General features: G+C 31.3%; 3 protein-coding genes across 6 annotated transcripts; 2 read left to right on the top strand and 1 right to left on the bottom strand.

Moving 5' to 3' along the window:
- Window positions 1-7: 7 nt before the first annotated feature.
- LOC126865690 (ATP-dependent helicase brm-like) lies at window positions 8-16,301 on the bottom strand. Of its 3 annotated transcripts, none has more exons than XM_050618499.1 (11): window positions 16,145-16,301; window positions 5,910-6,121; window positions 5,194-5,267; window positions 4,363-4,904; window positions 3,947-4,288; window positions 3,459-3,872; window positions 3,226-3,383; window positions 1,156-3,121; window positions 843-1,017; window positions 596-760; window positions 8-512 (listed from the first exon to the last, which is right to left on the bottom strand). In XM_050618499.1, the coding sequence occupies exons 1-10, from the start codon at window positions 16,145-16,147 to the stop codon at window positions 624-626; spliced, it is 4,023 nt and encodes a 1,340-aa protein (XP_050474456.1). In that variant the 5' UTR covers window positions 16,148-16,301; the 3' UTR covers window positions 8-512; window positions 596-623. The 3 variants fall into 3 exon arrangements, with proteins under 3 accessions (XP_050474456.1, XP_050474457.1, XP_050474454.1); XM_050618500.1 differs by having other exon boundaries at window positions 613-760; XM_050618497.1 differs by lacking the exon at window positions 8-512 and having other exon boundaries at window positions 516-760.
- On the top strand, window positions 6,052-9,446 carry LOC126865701 (uncharacterized). Of its 2 annotated transcripts, XM_050618523.1 has the most exons (7): window positions 6,052-6,136; window positions 6,750-6,893; window positions 7,650-7,783; window positions 7,932-8,194; window positions 8,438-8,546; window positions 8,675-8,826; window positions 9,234-9,446. In XM_050618523.1, the coding sequence occupies exons 2-7, from the start codon at window positions 6,825-6,827 to the stop codon at window positions 9,359-9,361; spliced, it is 855 nt and encodes a 284-aa protein (XP_050474480.1). In that variant the 5' UTR covers window positions 6,052-6,136; window positions 6,750-6,824; the 3' UTR covers window positions 9,362-9,446. The 2 variants fall into 2 exon arrangements, with proteins under 2 accessions (XP_050474480.1, XP_050474479.1); XM_050618522.1 differs by having other exon boundaries at window positions 6,128-6,893.
- On the top strand, window positions 11,063-15,543 carry LOC126865703 (uncharacterized). The gene is made up of 6 exons (XM_050618525.1): window positions 11,063-11,903; window positions 13,532-13,665; window positions 13,749-14,005; window positions 14,224-14,329; window positions 14,765-14,925; window positions 15,173-15,543. The coding sequence occupies exons 1-6, from the start codon at window positions 11,838-11,840 to the stop codon at window positions 15,277-15,279; spliced, it is 831 nt and encodes a 276-aa protein (XP_050474482.1). The 5' UTR covers window positions 11,063-11,837; the 3' UTR covers window positions 15,280-15,543.
- Window positions 16,302-16,328: the final 27 nt, after the last annotated feature.

The raw sequence follows: 16,328 nt of genomic DNA, 5'->3' as shown, positions 1-16,328 counted from the left end.
TACAATCTACCCACAACTCAGTTTTTATATATATAAGATATATATATATATATTACTATATATATATATATATATATATATACAGAGTTATCCATTATTGCAATCAAATGTCGTTCGCCATCTATGAGCTGTTGTTAGAAGTATAATTAGGCGAGGACACAGACCAGTTTGATAATCGCCGATGGACTATAAATTTGAGGTCACAATAAGGAGAAAACGATCGGTGAGAAAGCGAGCCTCGCGTTTTCGCCCGACTATTTCATGTCCCTGCGTGCTCCTGAAGCTTCGAAGCAAGCAAACGCACCCGATTCTGTTGCCACATATAACTTAATTTTTCACTTTTAATAACTCATATCTTGGATTATGCTTACCTAAAATGTAATTACAATGTTTTGTTTAAAATTGTGTTTGAAGGCGCTGTGTTCTCGCCTAATTATACTTCTAACAACAGCTCATACATTGCCATTCTCATATGTTCTCGCGAACGCAGGGTCCGAATTAAGTGGATAATCCTGTAAGTATTAAAGATAGCAATTTATGTTTCAATATAAAAAAATAATCAAGTTTGAGAGGTACATTGGTATTAATACTTAACACTAAATTTTACTGTACATGTATAATCTTCAATTGTCATCATCGTCTGATATATATCTTTTAATGACTTTTCTTCTCCGACTTCCTCTACCTTCATTCTTCTTTTCTTTCAATTTAATTTTTCTTCTAACACTAGAATCTGCATCTGATCCTTCTTCACCTTGATCTTATAAAAATTGCATGCACATACAATCATTTTAGTCTTATTGTTTCATTTTCTGTTATTAAAGTGCGATAATAAGAAGTACCTTTATCATTTATGTCAGAAATATTGCTTTCCTCTTCAATTCGTTGACGTGCATCCATGAAAACAGATTGTAGAACAATGGAATCTTCGTATATGAGAGAAGCTTCCTCATTATAAATTTGTGCGTTTTTGCAAAGCTGCATAAAATCTTTTTCAAGCTCGTCAAAGTCAGTGTACTGTAATAATAAGTATAGAATAAATTTTATAATTGAATATAGAATTGATGAAGATATTGAATATAGAATATAGAATTGAATAGATATAATTACAATAATTACAAAATAGAGAATATATAAGAAATAATATATATTTACCTTTCCGTCTTCAATCTTTTGAAGTAATTTATTGATAGTTAATGGCTTTTTAATAATTTCATAATAATCCGGTAATTCTCTTTTAGATGGTAATTTCATAAACGGTTCGCTGAGAATTCTACCTGTGCTATCAGCGTAATTAATGACTGCCATAAGCAACTTCTTCAAAGTTCGTTTTATTTTTGGATCAATTAAAATCCTTTTTCGTTTCTTTTGCATAAGCTCGTTGTCTTCCTCGCCCTTTTTCTTTCGCCTCCGCGTATTCTTCTTTTTTTTATCGTCTTCCTCCTCTTCCTCATATTCAGCAACATCTTCGTCGATTGCTTTTAGCCATTCTCTTTCAGTCAAACTGTCAGTATAATCAACTTCTTTTCGTTGTCTCGAGCCACGCCCAAGGAATTTATCTTCTTCTTCTTCAGACGCCCACTTTTCAACTTCATCATCATCTTTTACTAACCAATCGGGCAACTCAGCTTCTTCTAATAATCGAGATTTTCTATTTAGACCTAGCTTTGCTTCTTCCCTTCTTCGTTCTAAATCTAATTTTTGGAATATTTCAAATTCACCTTCTGTTCGTGCGATCATCTGATTGACCGTTTCATCGTCTGGTACTTCATTTTCTTCTTCATCTTCAGCATCATCTTGATGCAAAATGCTTTGTAAAAATTGTTGTCGTTCAGAACCAGTGGACTTCTGATCGAACATTCCTGCTTGTATAATCTTTTCATCCATATTTAACTTGTATTTAGCTGCAGCTAATATTCTTTCTTCAACCGAATTAACCGTCATCAATCTGATTACACGTACTTCATTTTTTTGACCAATTCTATGTGCTCTATCCTGTGCTTGTAAATCCTGGTGTGGATTCCAATCAGAATCAAAAATAATAACGGTATCCGCAGCTTGCAAATTTAATCCAAGACCACCGGCACGAGTTGATAACAAAAATAAGAAGTATTCAGAACCAGGATCATTGAATTTTTTTAGTAAACCTCCTCTATCCTCAGCTTTTGTAGCACCATCTAATCGTAAATATTTAAATCCTCTCCAATTTAAATAATCTTCCATAATTGTCATTAACTGTGTCATTTGGCAGAATAATAGTACCCTGTGATTTGTTACTTTCAATTTCGGAAGAATACGATCTAACAATTCAAATTTTCCAGATGCACGGTACAAATCGGGACCAGTAACGATACCAGATCCTTGTGTACCTACATGCTCGCAGTATTTTTCTTCAATAGCTTGAAACATGAATGGGTGATTGCATAATTTTCTTAACTGCACAATAGTATTCATCAGAGCTTTAGCACCTCCTTTACCCTGTTTTCCTTTTTCTGAGCCATCAGTTAACAATACTCCTTTGCTTTGCATGTGTTTATAGAGAACCTTTTGCAGTCCAGACATTTCACACTTTATAATATATTCTACTTTGTCGGGTAACTGTGACTCAACTTCTTTTTTTAAACGTCTCAATAAGAAAGGACGTAATACTTTATGTAATCGACGTATAATAAGAATAGTTTCTTCTTCATTTAGTTCGACTTTTTCGCCAGTGGTTGCAAATGGAGCATTGAACCATTGTTCAAAAGTACTGCAAGATTTGAAGATTGAAGGAAGTAAGAAATTTAATAATGCCCATAATTCAGGCAATTTATTTTGCAATGGCGTTCCTGTCAGTAAGAGTCGATGAGGAGCCAGATAATGAGTATTTAGCACTTGAGTTAGCTTACAATGGTGGTTTTTCATTCGATGTCCTTCATCTATAATCATGTACTTCCACTGCAATTTTGCTAAGACCGCTTTGTCTTTAATAACGTATTCGTATGTAGTAAGTAAAACGTTGAATTTAGTAGCTCTCATTTGAGACTGAATAGCTCTTCTGTTAGCTGGTGAACCTTTATATGATACAACTACGACGCTGGGGGCCCATTTCTCAAATTCAAGCACCCAATTTGATAACGTTCTAAAAGAAAGTATTAAACGTTAGAATAACATATTAAAAATATAATTTTCTTTTATTTTTTATATTTCTTATATTTTAGGATATTTAACAAAAGTAATACGTACGATAAAGGAACAATTATAAGGAATGGGCCATTCACTTTTTTTTTCTCCATAAGATAAGTCACTAAAGCTATTGTTTGAATAGTTTTACCGAGACCCATTTCATCCGCAAGTATACCGTTCAGATTATTGTTAAATAATGAAACTAGCCATTCCAAGCCCTAAAATTGATGGAAAGTTTAGGATATATGTTGTAAAAACAGTTTTGAATGCTTGAAAACATATTAATATCAAACCTTTATTTGATATTCTTTCAATTTTCCATTGACCATGATAGATGCTTGCTCTGTTACTATCTCATGAACGGTGTGTGCAATACTATAATATGTTTGTTCTTCGGTTTTGTATTCATCATCTTCTACTTTGGCTTTCTGTATCGTTTTTTTAACTTTTTCTTCGTCTAAATCGCCAGTAGACTTTTCACCTTTTTCTTCACCTTCGTTTCCTTCTTCTTCATCATCTCCATCTTCTTCACTTTCTGATTCAATTGGTTCCCAACCTGGATGGGATTCTAAAAATGTTGAAAGTTGACTCATTAGTGGAGCTTCTTCGCCAGTCAATGTGCAGCCAGTAGCTATTTCAATCACTCCAACACGAGTATCTTCATCTGCATCATCAGCTTCTTCACCATCTTGTTGCTTCTTCTTTTTCTATATAAGTGATAACACAGTATTTATTAAACTGATTAATAAAGATTAATGAAAGCAGTAAAGAATATGTGTACCTTCTTAAGCTTCCGTGCTTCCACCTGCTTTTTCTTTTGTTCTATCTTATGTTGCTTTACCATCTCAGTAAGATTACCGATATATTCATCTGTCTGTGATAACAGAAATGCTAATCGTTTGTCTTTCTTTTGATCAATCAGTTTTCTGTAACCTTCTTCGTCTTCTGCCATTAGACGTCTCATACGTTCTTTCTCGATACGCTCTTGTTCTTTCTTCTGCTCTCTTTCAGCATTTGCATGATAATTGAGAACAGCTTTGTTAAGTCTGGCCAATTTGGCCACATTATTTCGATAAAATTCCTTGAAATCTTTACCATGTTGAAGTACAGAATTAATAAATTCCTGGTAAAATAACAATAAAGATTATATATTATTTTCTATTTAATAGCATTTTGAAAAGTTAGAAATTTAATTACCTGATGTTTCTGTCTGCGTTTACGTTCAGCTTCCAATTTTTGTTGTTTTTCGAGTTTTTCGGTAGCTCTAGCTTCTCGAAGACCTTGTTTTTTCGTACGTTTATAAGCCTTTACATTCACTGCACTTTCTAAAGTAGTATCCTTTCGAGTGCACGCTAAAATCTCTGATCGTAATTGTCTTTGAAAATTTAATACTCTAAGCATCCGTAGTTCTATTTGAACTTGGATACGAAGATCTTCTGGCATGTTAGTTGGCAAACTGTTCAATTGTTCCATTCGTAACGCTATGCGCGTTGCAACACTGTTTTCACGTTCTTGTAAAATCAGTAACGGGTCTAAACCAACTGGTTTTGCAACAGTTGTCACTTTGTTAGCTTTAACATATGGTTGAGGAGGAAGTTGTGGTGTCTGACAACTTGCTTTTGGAAAAATTGCTGGACCAATTAAGTTCGAACCAGAGATTTGTGGAGCTGTAGAAACAGGTCCTTGAGATGGATCCACAGGGGTACGTTGTCCCACACCTAAAGAGGGAGATGCTCCACCTATTTACATTAATTCTACATCAAACTCTCATTATAGATTATCCTACTCTATCTTTCTATTTTCACGATATGAATATCTACTCTTGTTGGAAAGAATATAATGAAGTTATAAATTAAACCATTAAGTGGGTGCATCGACCGATCTAACTGAAGTTAAGACTGTACGTGTCCCGGACATGCAGAAAAATGTATTACTTTCATACATAAAATAATACAAAACAAAGCAATGCAAATACTAGAATAGTTAGCTAGAACGTAAAACTAATAATATTATTTCTATATAATTTACCTTGAACGGCAAGTGCAAGTTGCTGCGATAATGGTTGATTTCTTGCTAATGATCGGTATGCCATTATTTGTATCCTGTAAATAATTATGTATAAAGACTTAATCTTAATAAATAATTGATACAATTAATTATACGTATATGTCGGAGAGGGAAGGATAGCGGGACTTTCCGTCGGGAATGCTGGGAAAAACCTTCCATCACCATAGTCAAGATTTTAATGTTTAAGCCATAAAAATAAGGAAAACAACTTTTAATGTTCCAACCTGGCGTTACGACAATGGGTTCAGGTTTAAGGTGACATAACGGATCACCAGACGTAGCCACGGTCACGGCAGGGCCGTGTACCTGACAGAGGTACGGAATGATTTTATGACTCTCCTTAAAAACAAGGATTGACCTGAGAAGCGGGAACAGGAGTATATAAGGGTAGGTTCATCTGGATTCAGGGAGTTTTTAGTTAGTGAGTCGTTGAGCGAATTGCCGAGTAAGTCACGCTGATACTGGTCATCCCGTGGATGAACTTGGATTCGTTGTCACCATCATCTCGTACATCCTATTGCCGTTACCCATAGCCTCTTGTAGTGCCCACATTCGCACTGATAAACACTAATCACATACGCGACGGTAAAGTAAGTAAAGGTTCATAGAACGCCCCAAAGTGCCAACCTGACTCCGACATATATAATCGATTAATTAATATATTTCATATAACATACCGCAATTGTTGTAATTGTTGTGTAGTGAAAACTTGTTTCTCTCCCATGTTGCTTTGACGAGCCCTTAAAGCAAGTAACTGAGAATAACGTGGATCTTCTTGAAGTCCTTTCTCTTCCATGGTCTCAATAGCCTTTTGCAAAGAATTCATATTTTCTTGTATGACACCAGGTGAACCTCCAGATCCAGTGGGACCAATTTGATCAATACCAGTCTGATTTTAAAGAAAGTAATTATTTTCTGTATTACTTGAACTTGTAATTCAAAAATGCAAGAACATCGAGATTAAAGCTGGGGTCTGATATCTAGTGATACAATTTGACGAAAAATTATTTTATAGATTAAATTATTATATTTATTCACCTACGATTTTAATATGTCAATCCAGCGTTACAGTTATAAAATATCAAAAATATTTCACGCGAAATATCAGATTGCAACACTAAACAGTTAACAGCCTGTATGTTATTGATGTTAATCGCAATAGTCGATGATTTTTAAAATTAGCAGTAGACTGTTTATAAGCGATATGTTATCACTTGTAACTATATTGTTATTATATCTCAAAGCAAAATTAATCATATAGAAACAAAAACGAATATCCTAAAAAAAAGTTATGCCATATGAATGCGAGGAAACATTTTTAACTTTCGATTAAAGACATTTATTAAACGAACTCAGCTTCGAAAACAGATTTAACTGATCGCATTACAAACTTCAAATCAATACTTTTCAAGTTGAATCAAAACTACAATGTGGTATCTCAGATAGCGAATTCTCTTCGAATGTTTAGATTCAAATACTTATGCCGTTTACACGATTCTGTATCTCTGATGTTAAAGATAAGAGGATCCCGACACGCGGTTCGCGCGTTCAATCGATCAGTCGTTCTGTCGAAAGCATCAGGATCGGCGATCATGTCGAGCGAGCTGGACATCAGGAATTACTTTGAGTTTGCCAAAGAGTTAATCTTGAAAGCAGGCGAAGTGAGTGATAATTATTCTCCTTTTCTGGTGAAATTCTATCGATATTAGCGCAGCGGTAGATATTATTACTAACATTGGATATATTATTTCTCATTGAAAAGAGAAATTTTCAAAAACTTACTAATGAGATAATACGTTTAAAGATAATTTTAAGAGACAACTGAGTTATACCTTTTCTAACAATACCGATTTTTATCGCATTTTTAGAAATTACTCGTTTATATTCGTCATTTTCCCACCCTGAGGAAATTTTGAAAAATTCTCTCTGCATTTACACAATTTCATAATTAGTTAAACAATGGAAATACTTTGTTCGAATTCACGTTACATAATTCATAAATGAAACTTCAATTCTGTTCAAAAAGAGGTCGAATTAATTCATGCACTTAGTAAATGTAACTACATATCCAATGTTAATTTATCTTGAAAGAGTTAAAAAGGAATATGTACAAGATTTGCGTTCGTTCAAAAATTCGGAATTCCTCTCAAGTTTTATATCTTTTTGACGAAACATTCGAATAAAAATGATTAAAATTGATCCTTTAAGAATTTGCAAAATTTAACCAATCAATATTTTAAAGAGCAATAAAATAAATTTCTCGAAGAATTATTAAATCAATTATCCAACATAACATCGACCAACTTGAGTACAAAAAAATTAAGTAGCTATTATAGTTAAAGGAATGATTTGTCTTTACTTATCATTGAGCCAACACCTATCAGATAATTTTTATCTGTATTCCGCTTTTTCTTTAGGTATTTAAATGCGGTTTTGAAGGAGAGAAAATTGTAGAAAGTAAAGCTCATGAATGGGACCTTGTTACAGATTATGATAAAAAAATTGAAGATATATTGATCAAAAGTCTGAAAGAAAAATTTCCAGATCACGAGTGAGTAACCAACGCTAATCAATTAAACAGATATTAATTAGAATCACGCGAATTAAATATGGTCGCATATAACCGGATTGCTGAAACAAAATATTAATATTTATTTAAAAATATTTTTTTTTACGATAGAAATATTTTTTTGAAACAGATTCATTGGAGAAGAGACTACGGCTAGCGTTAAAAATGCGCCAGTGTTAACAGACAAACCTACGTGGCTCATAGATCCCATAGATGGAACTATAAATTATATAAATGCAAATCCGAACACCTGTATTTCCGTCGCCCTAGCAGTTTGCAAGAAAATCGTAGTAGGAATTATTTATAATCCAATCACTTCAGAACTGTATACAGCGATTAAAGGACACGGCGCATTTCTAAACGACAAACCTATTAAAACTTCACGCAATACTGGTAATGGTACTTTAAACGCTTGAAAAAGAAGTCGTTTCCATATCTATAAAAGATCTATAAAAACAATTCAAGATAGTTTTCAATTTTTTAATAATAGAAAAATTTCCAGTTTGTATGAGAAATAGCTTCATTATCAACTTAAGTGGCGATAGTCATTATTCGTGGAGTATAAAGACAGAAAGAATAATTTCGTTCGAGAATTGTAACGATTAATCTAACTTTTATGCCGGTTATCTTTTACAGAACTAAGAAAGTCTTTGATAGAGCTCGAGTTATTCTCGCTTCGCATTCCTTCAAAAAACCGAGATATCAGATGGGGAAGATTCGAAGCTCTTCTTAATGCTTCACAAGGGTGAGTGTTCATTTGAATTAAGAAGTATAATTAGAAAATTGAAAGGGAATTGAAGAGTGACTGATAAAGAATGAAATAAAGAGGAATAGAAGTAATGGTAAAATTATTTTACGTAACTGGATGTCTAGAATTAGATTTTTGGGATCAGCTGCGATGGCTCTAGCATACGTAGCAAAAGGCGCGATAGACTGCTTTCAAATGGATCATCTTCAACCTTGGGACGTAGCAGCGGGAGTGCTGATTATTTGTGAAGCAGGTGGCACGGTAATTGACACTAAAGGTGCGTTAATAAAATGGGTAAGAGAAAGGAAGAACCTTTTTTTTTTTAAATTTAAAAGAACGACAGCTTCATGTTATACTACGATACTTTAATATTTTCTTTGTATTCATTTCTTGGATTACAGTAACTGCGTTTCGGATCCAAATGTTACAATATTCCGAGGAACACTTTACGCTTTGATATTTTAATATTTTAATCCTTAATTTTATATTTTATATTTCTAAATTAATATTAAATATTTAATATTTCTAAAAGTAATATACACTGATTATATTTATTATATTTAGTTTAATATACATAATTTGATATGAATCGGCGAATATGCAAATATTTAAATATCTTTTTATCTTTATCATTGAATAATTTGAAATTCGATTGCATAAATAACAGAACTAAACTTCTTGCAGACGAGGAATATAATGTGATGAAACCAAAAACAATTGCTGCAGCAAATGAAACACTAGCAATGGAAATAAAGCAACTGATCACTGATACTGATCTGAAAATAATGAGGAAGAGATTGACCAGGACATGATCAAATTCTAAATGAAGAATCAGCTCGATTATTATATATTCTAATTATTATGTACTGAATAAAAGTATTATTATATTCTTAATAATTTTGTTTAACCATTGATACCTCTTCTTTTAATTGAAAGAACAGGATAATTTTCAAAAGTAAAATAACGTGAAAGCAATGCACTGCTTAAAAGAAGAATGTCAAGATTTATTTGTAAGATTCTACGAATAAGACATTTATGATATTATTTATCTATATTATCTTAATTAAATAATATTAATTTGGTTAATAGGGAGTATTGAGAGACAAAGGTAAATAACATGATTCATGGAGCTTACAAGAGTCGCAAACAAGAGCTGTGAAAATTCTAAACAACCGAGTATACTTTAATTGATCATAAAAAATAAAATAAAGGAATGTAATCTAAAAAATTCGAATGATTCATAAGAGAACCTAGATAATGATTGTTAAGAATTTGATCGACCTATGAGTAAGTACCATACAAATGATTTATTCAAACTACAAAAGTAACGTTGGTGAGCAAAATGTTCAAATATTATCTAATAAAAATATTATGGAAATTTGATATATGTTTATGAAATTACTGACCAAAAGATACATATTAAACATTTACTCTTTTTATTTTCCAAATGTTCACTCAAAGTTCCATTCTCGTCAAATAAAAATTCCATGAGATATAGATTTCAGAAAATTAAATAATTATTAAACTATAATTGGAAATATGTTAATATGTTAATGTGTTAATAAGATCTGTGAAAAGATACGGAACAATTGTAGACCAAGTGAAGTCTCTGCATACGTATCCTGTTTGGAATGGAACATTACTTGCCAGATAGCTACAGATACGGAAAAGAGTAGCCGAAGGTTGGTCAAGGAAGTATAGTGATTCATAGACATTTCAAATTATGGCTGGAAAAATTCATGGTCGAATAAATATTACAAGCAAAAACTGAATAAAAATGTGTGAATCTTGTGCAACGAACAACAATGAAGGATCGTGTTTTCATTGGAAATCGTCTAAAGATATGGTTATGCTTTATATATAATTTAGAAAGGAAATAGATTGTATCTGGTAAAAAATACTAGTTGAAAAGAAAAAATAGGATATTAAACAATAAAACGATCTGAAAATCTCAAGGATGTAACAGGTGACATACTTCCAGGTATTGAGCGTACATTCGCACATAACAGATGTTACATTCGTATTAAAAATCGAACATTATCAATGGCTGAAACTTCACATTTAAATCAAGATAGTGTGTAATAAGCTATGAAACAATTAAACGATAATATATTTAATTTTATTATATCCCATGTATCATTTCTCTGTTAAAAAATTTGTTAAGTTTGAAAATGTGCAAGGATTACTAAATTAGTGAAATTATATTGAAGATTTTTTAAAGTATTAAAAGTTTTTTTTTTTATTTCTTGACACAAAAACAAGTTCGGGACGTAAAAATTCGAGGAGCGTACTTTACATACACGTTTAGTAAATTTGATCAGCATAGTGTGAAAGGGTGATCGAGTCTCGGTAATTTACCTTGGCACAGTCTTTTACAATATACTTTTATGCGTTCGTTGTGTTGTTGCAGTAAAACCATCTGGCAAATCGCTAACTACATTTGATAATAATCTTTGCTCTCCCACAATAATCTCAGTGTACGAAACAGTATCTGGGAATACGATATTTCCATAAGTAATGAGACCCGGTGCAAATCATTACAATAATGCACAGAAATTACAGAATAAAGTGAATCACTTATTACACGGAAAATTTAAAAATCCGCTCGAATTATTACGTAATAATATTCAGGAAATATTGTAAAATTAAATTATTTTCTTTAGAAAATTCTATATTTATTTCTTATACGTATGTTTCCAACGAATTTGCAAATACTACGCGAATACTATATACATCGCCAAATAATTAATCGGTACATGTTTGAAGAAAGCTAGTCATTGAAATTACAAACACGATATTTAAATAATGTAGGCAATTATAATGTATTAAGAAAGATAAAGAAGGAAAAGGGAAAGATTATTAACAGTAAAAGTCAGTCTCTGAATATTGTCATTAAAATCCTATTTTGAGATTTTATCTCGAATGAATCGTAAAAGCCACTCTAAGTTGGAGCCGTAACGAATTTTTATGCAGACAGTTATTTACTAAATTAATCACATGATTAAAGCACAAAATCGCAGTGTAAACGTTACTATCTCGTAACACAATTTGAAGGAATGTCTATTTACGTCCAAAATGTGGAAAAACATAACTCCGAAATCATACAGTTGCAACACGGGGAAGAACTAAACGACAGATCGAGTCATCCTTGAATCGGTTTTTTTATGACACGTTCTAAGTCGGTACGAATAAAAAGTACGCGGTGCTGTTGCACCTAACGCAGTACCTGTTGATACGTTTTCACGTCAAGGATCTCGTGTTCGCTGTTCACTGGGAAAATCTGAAGAGATGGCACGCTACGCGGAAGATGTGTACTACGAGTTCGCAATCAAGTTGACTCATGATGCCGCACAAGTAAGCTCGCATACATATATGTATAATGTCCGTAAGAAATAAAGGGTGTATAAGCATTCACCTTTCTACTATTGGGTGGCATGCGATGATAAGACACGGATCATTGGTTGAATTTTAATTTTCGTTTGGCGTCGCTGAGTTGTGGATGGTCACTACAATAAGTTGAATTAGTTTTAGATTGTGTTACTGATTTTTATTTGCATTCTATATTCTAAAATTCTAATAAATGACATTGACGGTATTTCTCACTTAAAATGAAATATTTTAATTCAAATTCTTGTGGATTATCTATGACGCGATTAGAATTGGTAAATATAAAAGTAATATTAATTTAGGAATAAATTTCAGTAGTTTATTTGTTTCTTCATTTATCAGAAATTTAAAGAATTAGAAAATTTAAGAGTTTTTTGCATAGCCCCAATATTGTTTCTCTAATTATGGAAAAAGTCAATAAGTCTCTTGTTTAATTACTAATCGTTAAAATACTTTACATAAAAAGTTATCGAGGTCGGAAGAAATTGATTAAGAATTGAACAAGAATTGAACAAGAATAGATTAGTTTTATTATTTGAATAAAATAAAACAAAGTGTAAAGAAGTATGAAACATTCAAATAATACGCTAATGTTTAATTCAAACATGATGAATAGGCATCATTTAAGGAATTAAAAGATGTTGTGATTATCGATTCCTATCAAACTTTTACGTAATATGAATGGTTTAATGGTAACAAGATTCGTGGGCGTATATTACATTAACTGCATCAATTAGACTATTAGACGATTACTTCATCAAACATTTCGTTTCCAAGCTAATCGATATAAAAATTTTAACGAATTATATCTTTGCATTTATGTTACATCAAAAATTATGGTTTTCTAACTATTTGAAATGCTAAAATTAATCGTTATTAAAAACGATAGTAATAATATACGGTATGCCGGAAATACGATCTTAACTACTTGATACATGGAAAAATAAGCAATAGGAAAAGTAGAATTCATTATTTATAGAGTTGGGGAAATACGATGAATCGAAGTGACGCACATTCATTTCTTGTTGTATAGATCTTTTCAAATGTCCTAATCAGAAGTGTTTTTTCAATGATTAGCGAAACTTTTGCAAGAGAAAAGAAAAATTTTAAGTTAGTGAAATAAATAATTTGAACTTAAATATCTCTAGAAATTATCGGTTATTAGAAATACGTAAAATGTTTATATCAGTTAATGTTAAGCTTATAATAAAAGATGACACGTAAAAACAAAATATTATTGATCTAGGAAATATTTTAATAAGAAAATATTGTGAGGTATTATCAATAAAGTTATCGGAAACTATGTTTTTTCGTGCAACTTCACACAAACTAATTCTACGAAATTATTATTATTGTTATTATCTATTTATTTATTATGGCATCGACTAATAGTCATTAACGATCATAATTAAATTACATAAGTTAGTACAAGTATTATATATACTCATTAATATTATGTCTACGTATTGTACGAAATTATGCTTTCCTTGAAACCATTTAATTTTTGTTTACGATATTTTTCGCTGTAATAAAATTCTAAAAAAAAAGGTTCAACAATATTTCAAATTATTAATTTTTACAATTTTCTATTAAAGATACTCAAGGCAGCTATCAATGGTGCAAAAAATGTCGATGAGAAGCAAGGTAATTGGGACTTGGTAACAGAATACGATCGAAAGATAGAGGAGGTGGTCATTGGTCAACTAAAATCGAAGTTTCCAGGCCACAGGTAAATATATTTATTTAAAATTCACTTTATAAACTTTATAAAAATTTTTGGGGGAGAAAAATGTATGAAAAATTTGGTGACAGATTTATCGGTGAAGAATCGACTGGAAAAGATCTTCCAGAGTTGACGGATGATCCGACGTGGATCATTGATCCAATCGATGGTACTACCAACTTTATTCATGGTCTCCCTCTCACTTGTGTCGTAATCGGTTTGGCGATTAATAAAGAAATGGTGATTGGCATCGTTTACAACCCTGTTCTTGAACAACTATTCACAGCGAGGAAGGGTCGCGGCGCATTTTTAAACAACAAACCTATAAAGGTCTCTAATGTTCAAGGTAAATTACAATTTTGATTTACGAAGTCTAAGTTAATAGACATATTGTTAATAAATTGTCGCAAAAGATTTGCTGCTTTAATGTGTCTTTACATATCAAAAGGAATCATTTTTCGACCGAATAAAACGGTGAATTCCGTATAGAAAAAATAAATATTATTCTGTATGTGTTTTTAAATCCTTATTCTTCGATATTACAAATGTTCGATGTGTTGACAGATTTGTCGAAAGCTTTGGTTTGCATGGAAAGTGGTTTCATAAAAGTGCATCACATGAGGGAAAAGACTATCGAAAGAATAAGAACAATCGCTCTAGAAGCTCAAGGGTAAGGTACTCAAATATCCTATCATTTTTTTTTTTAATTCGAAATTAGTTAATAAATTGTATCTGTGTATTTCATATCTTTATATTTGTTATTTTCATGCCGAATGAACCCTGGATACCAGGAGTGTACTTTTCAAAACTCTATCATAAAGACATAGTCGACTTACATAAAGTCTTTGTTAGAAAAAATTTTACATATAAATTATTCCTTATATAAATTATTCATTTCATTAATCCGAATTCAGGTAGAAAATCAGACTACTTCAATTTTACTTTTATTTTACGTACATTACATGCTTATGCATGTTCTAGTCAAGTTACGATGTCTTATACCGAAGTTTGTCAAACAACAGTAAATTGCTAGTTCCTATTGCTGTATTTGTATTTCTACATATGCAGTCACTTTTTATCTAAATTTAGGTATTTCTTTTTATAGCATTCGCACACTTGGTGTAGCGGCATTGACACTGTGTTATGTCGCAATGGGAACTGTCGAGGCTTATTATATCGAGGGGCCAGGTATTTCCACGTGGGATATTGCTGCGGCATCGTTAATTATTTCCGAAGCAGGTGGTGTCGTTGTTGATCGTGAAACAGGTAAATAACTGTTTATACACATACCTTTTCTCAGTACTTTTTCATAATTGTAATATGTAATATGATATGTAATATGATATATGTAAACAAATATACTATAAGTATATTTAAAAAATTAGAATGACCGACAATTGACAATTAAAAACTTGTTATATAAAGTTTTCTAAAATTTCATTCTACACATAAAATTTAGTATTGACTTACATTTAAGACATATATAGTATAAAAATAACAATACATGTTACAGGTGAAAAGATTAACATCATGCAACCACGTGCAATTGGAGCATGCAATGAGAAGATTGCCGATAAATTGGTCAAACTTATTCACGAAGCTGATCAAAGAGCAAAATAAAGAAACTAATAAGTAATTTTCATCATAATTATAACAAGAGTAGTTCCTATTAGTTATATCTGACCTTTAATATATAGACTATAATGTAAGAATTGGGTGTATAGAATAATATATAAGGAACAAAAATATTCAGAGAAAAAGTGATTTATATCTCAGAATTGAAATACGTAATAAATAGGCTGCAGATATTTATGCAACTGCATATTTGTATAAAGCAATTCATAATAAAATATGACCTAAATAAAAATTTATATCATTTTTCAATTGTAGAATGTTTTCTTTGTGTATTATTAACAATGTACATTTTGCTTACTTCATGTGTTCTGCACATTTTTAAGTACAATATGTATTATACAAATTTTACAAAACATTCATCGAAAAAGATTGACACAAGAGAGTTTGAAAATTTTAATAAAAATTAGAATAATTTTCTTTGGAAATGCAAAATATGGAAACCTTTACTGAAACATGAGTATTTACAATACTACACATTTTTTCATGTGTACTTAGACTTAATTCTTAGTCTATGATATTTTTAATGAAGTTTCAAGGACTAGTTTAATACATGTAAAAATTTTCCATAATTTCTTTATATATCTAATATATGTGTATATATATCCTTATCACCTAACCTAATATAGAATATAGTCAATTAAAATTTCTTCTCTTAGTTGTAGGTTTACATTAATATAAATATAACAAAGTATTAGTAATACGTATTTTGTTTGTGCTGATATTATAGTAAATCCAAATATAAAAATATAATTATCATAAAAATATACAACTCATCTTTTAATTAAACTTGGAAATTCTATCTTACTATAAAACCTTTATGTACATTGAGAATATTCGTATTTGTACATACCATTACGAAATATGCTTTGTTATAAAAACAAATTTCACTTCAACTATATGTTCAACCCTTTACAATGACTAAATTAATTACACTTTGCACTAACTTTAACCACAATCGATACAACCAATGAACACATACTATCGGCCATTTTCTTGTGGTTATTATACCTCACCTGTCCGCATAATGTCGATCC

The sequence above is a fragment of the Bombus huntii genome, chromosome 5 (genome assembly GCF_024542735.1).
Source record: "Bombus huntii isolate Logan2020A chromosome 5, iyBomHunt1.1, whole genome shotgun sequence".
In the NCBI taxonomy this organism is placed as follows: Eukaryota; Metazoa; Arthropoda; class Insecta; order Hymenoptera; family Apidae; genus Bombus; species Bombus huntii.
The sequence above is the reverse complement of the archived record's forward strand: the minus strand, read 5'-3'. Positions and strand labels throughout refer to the sequence as shown.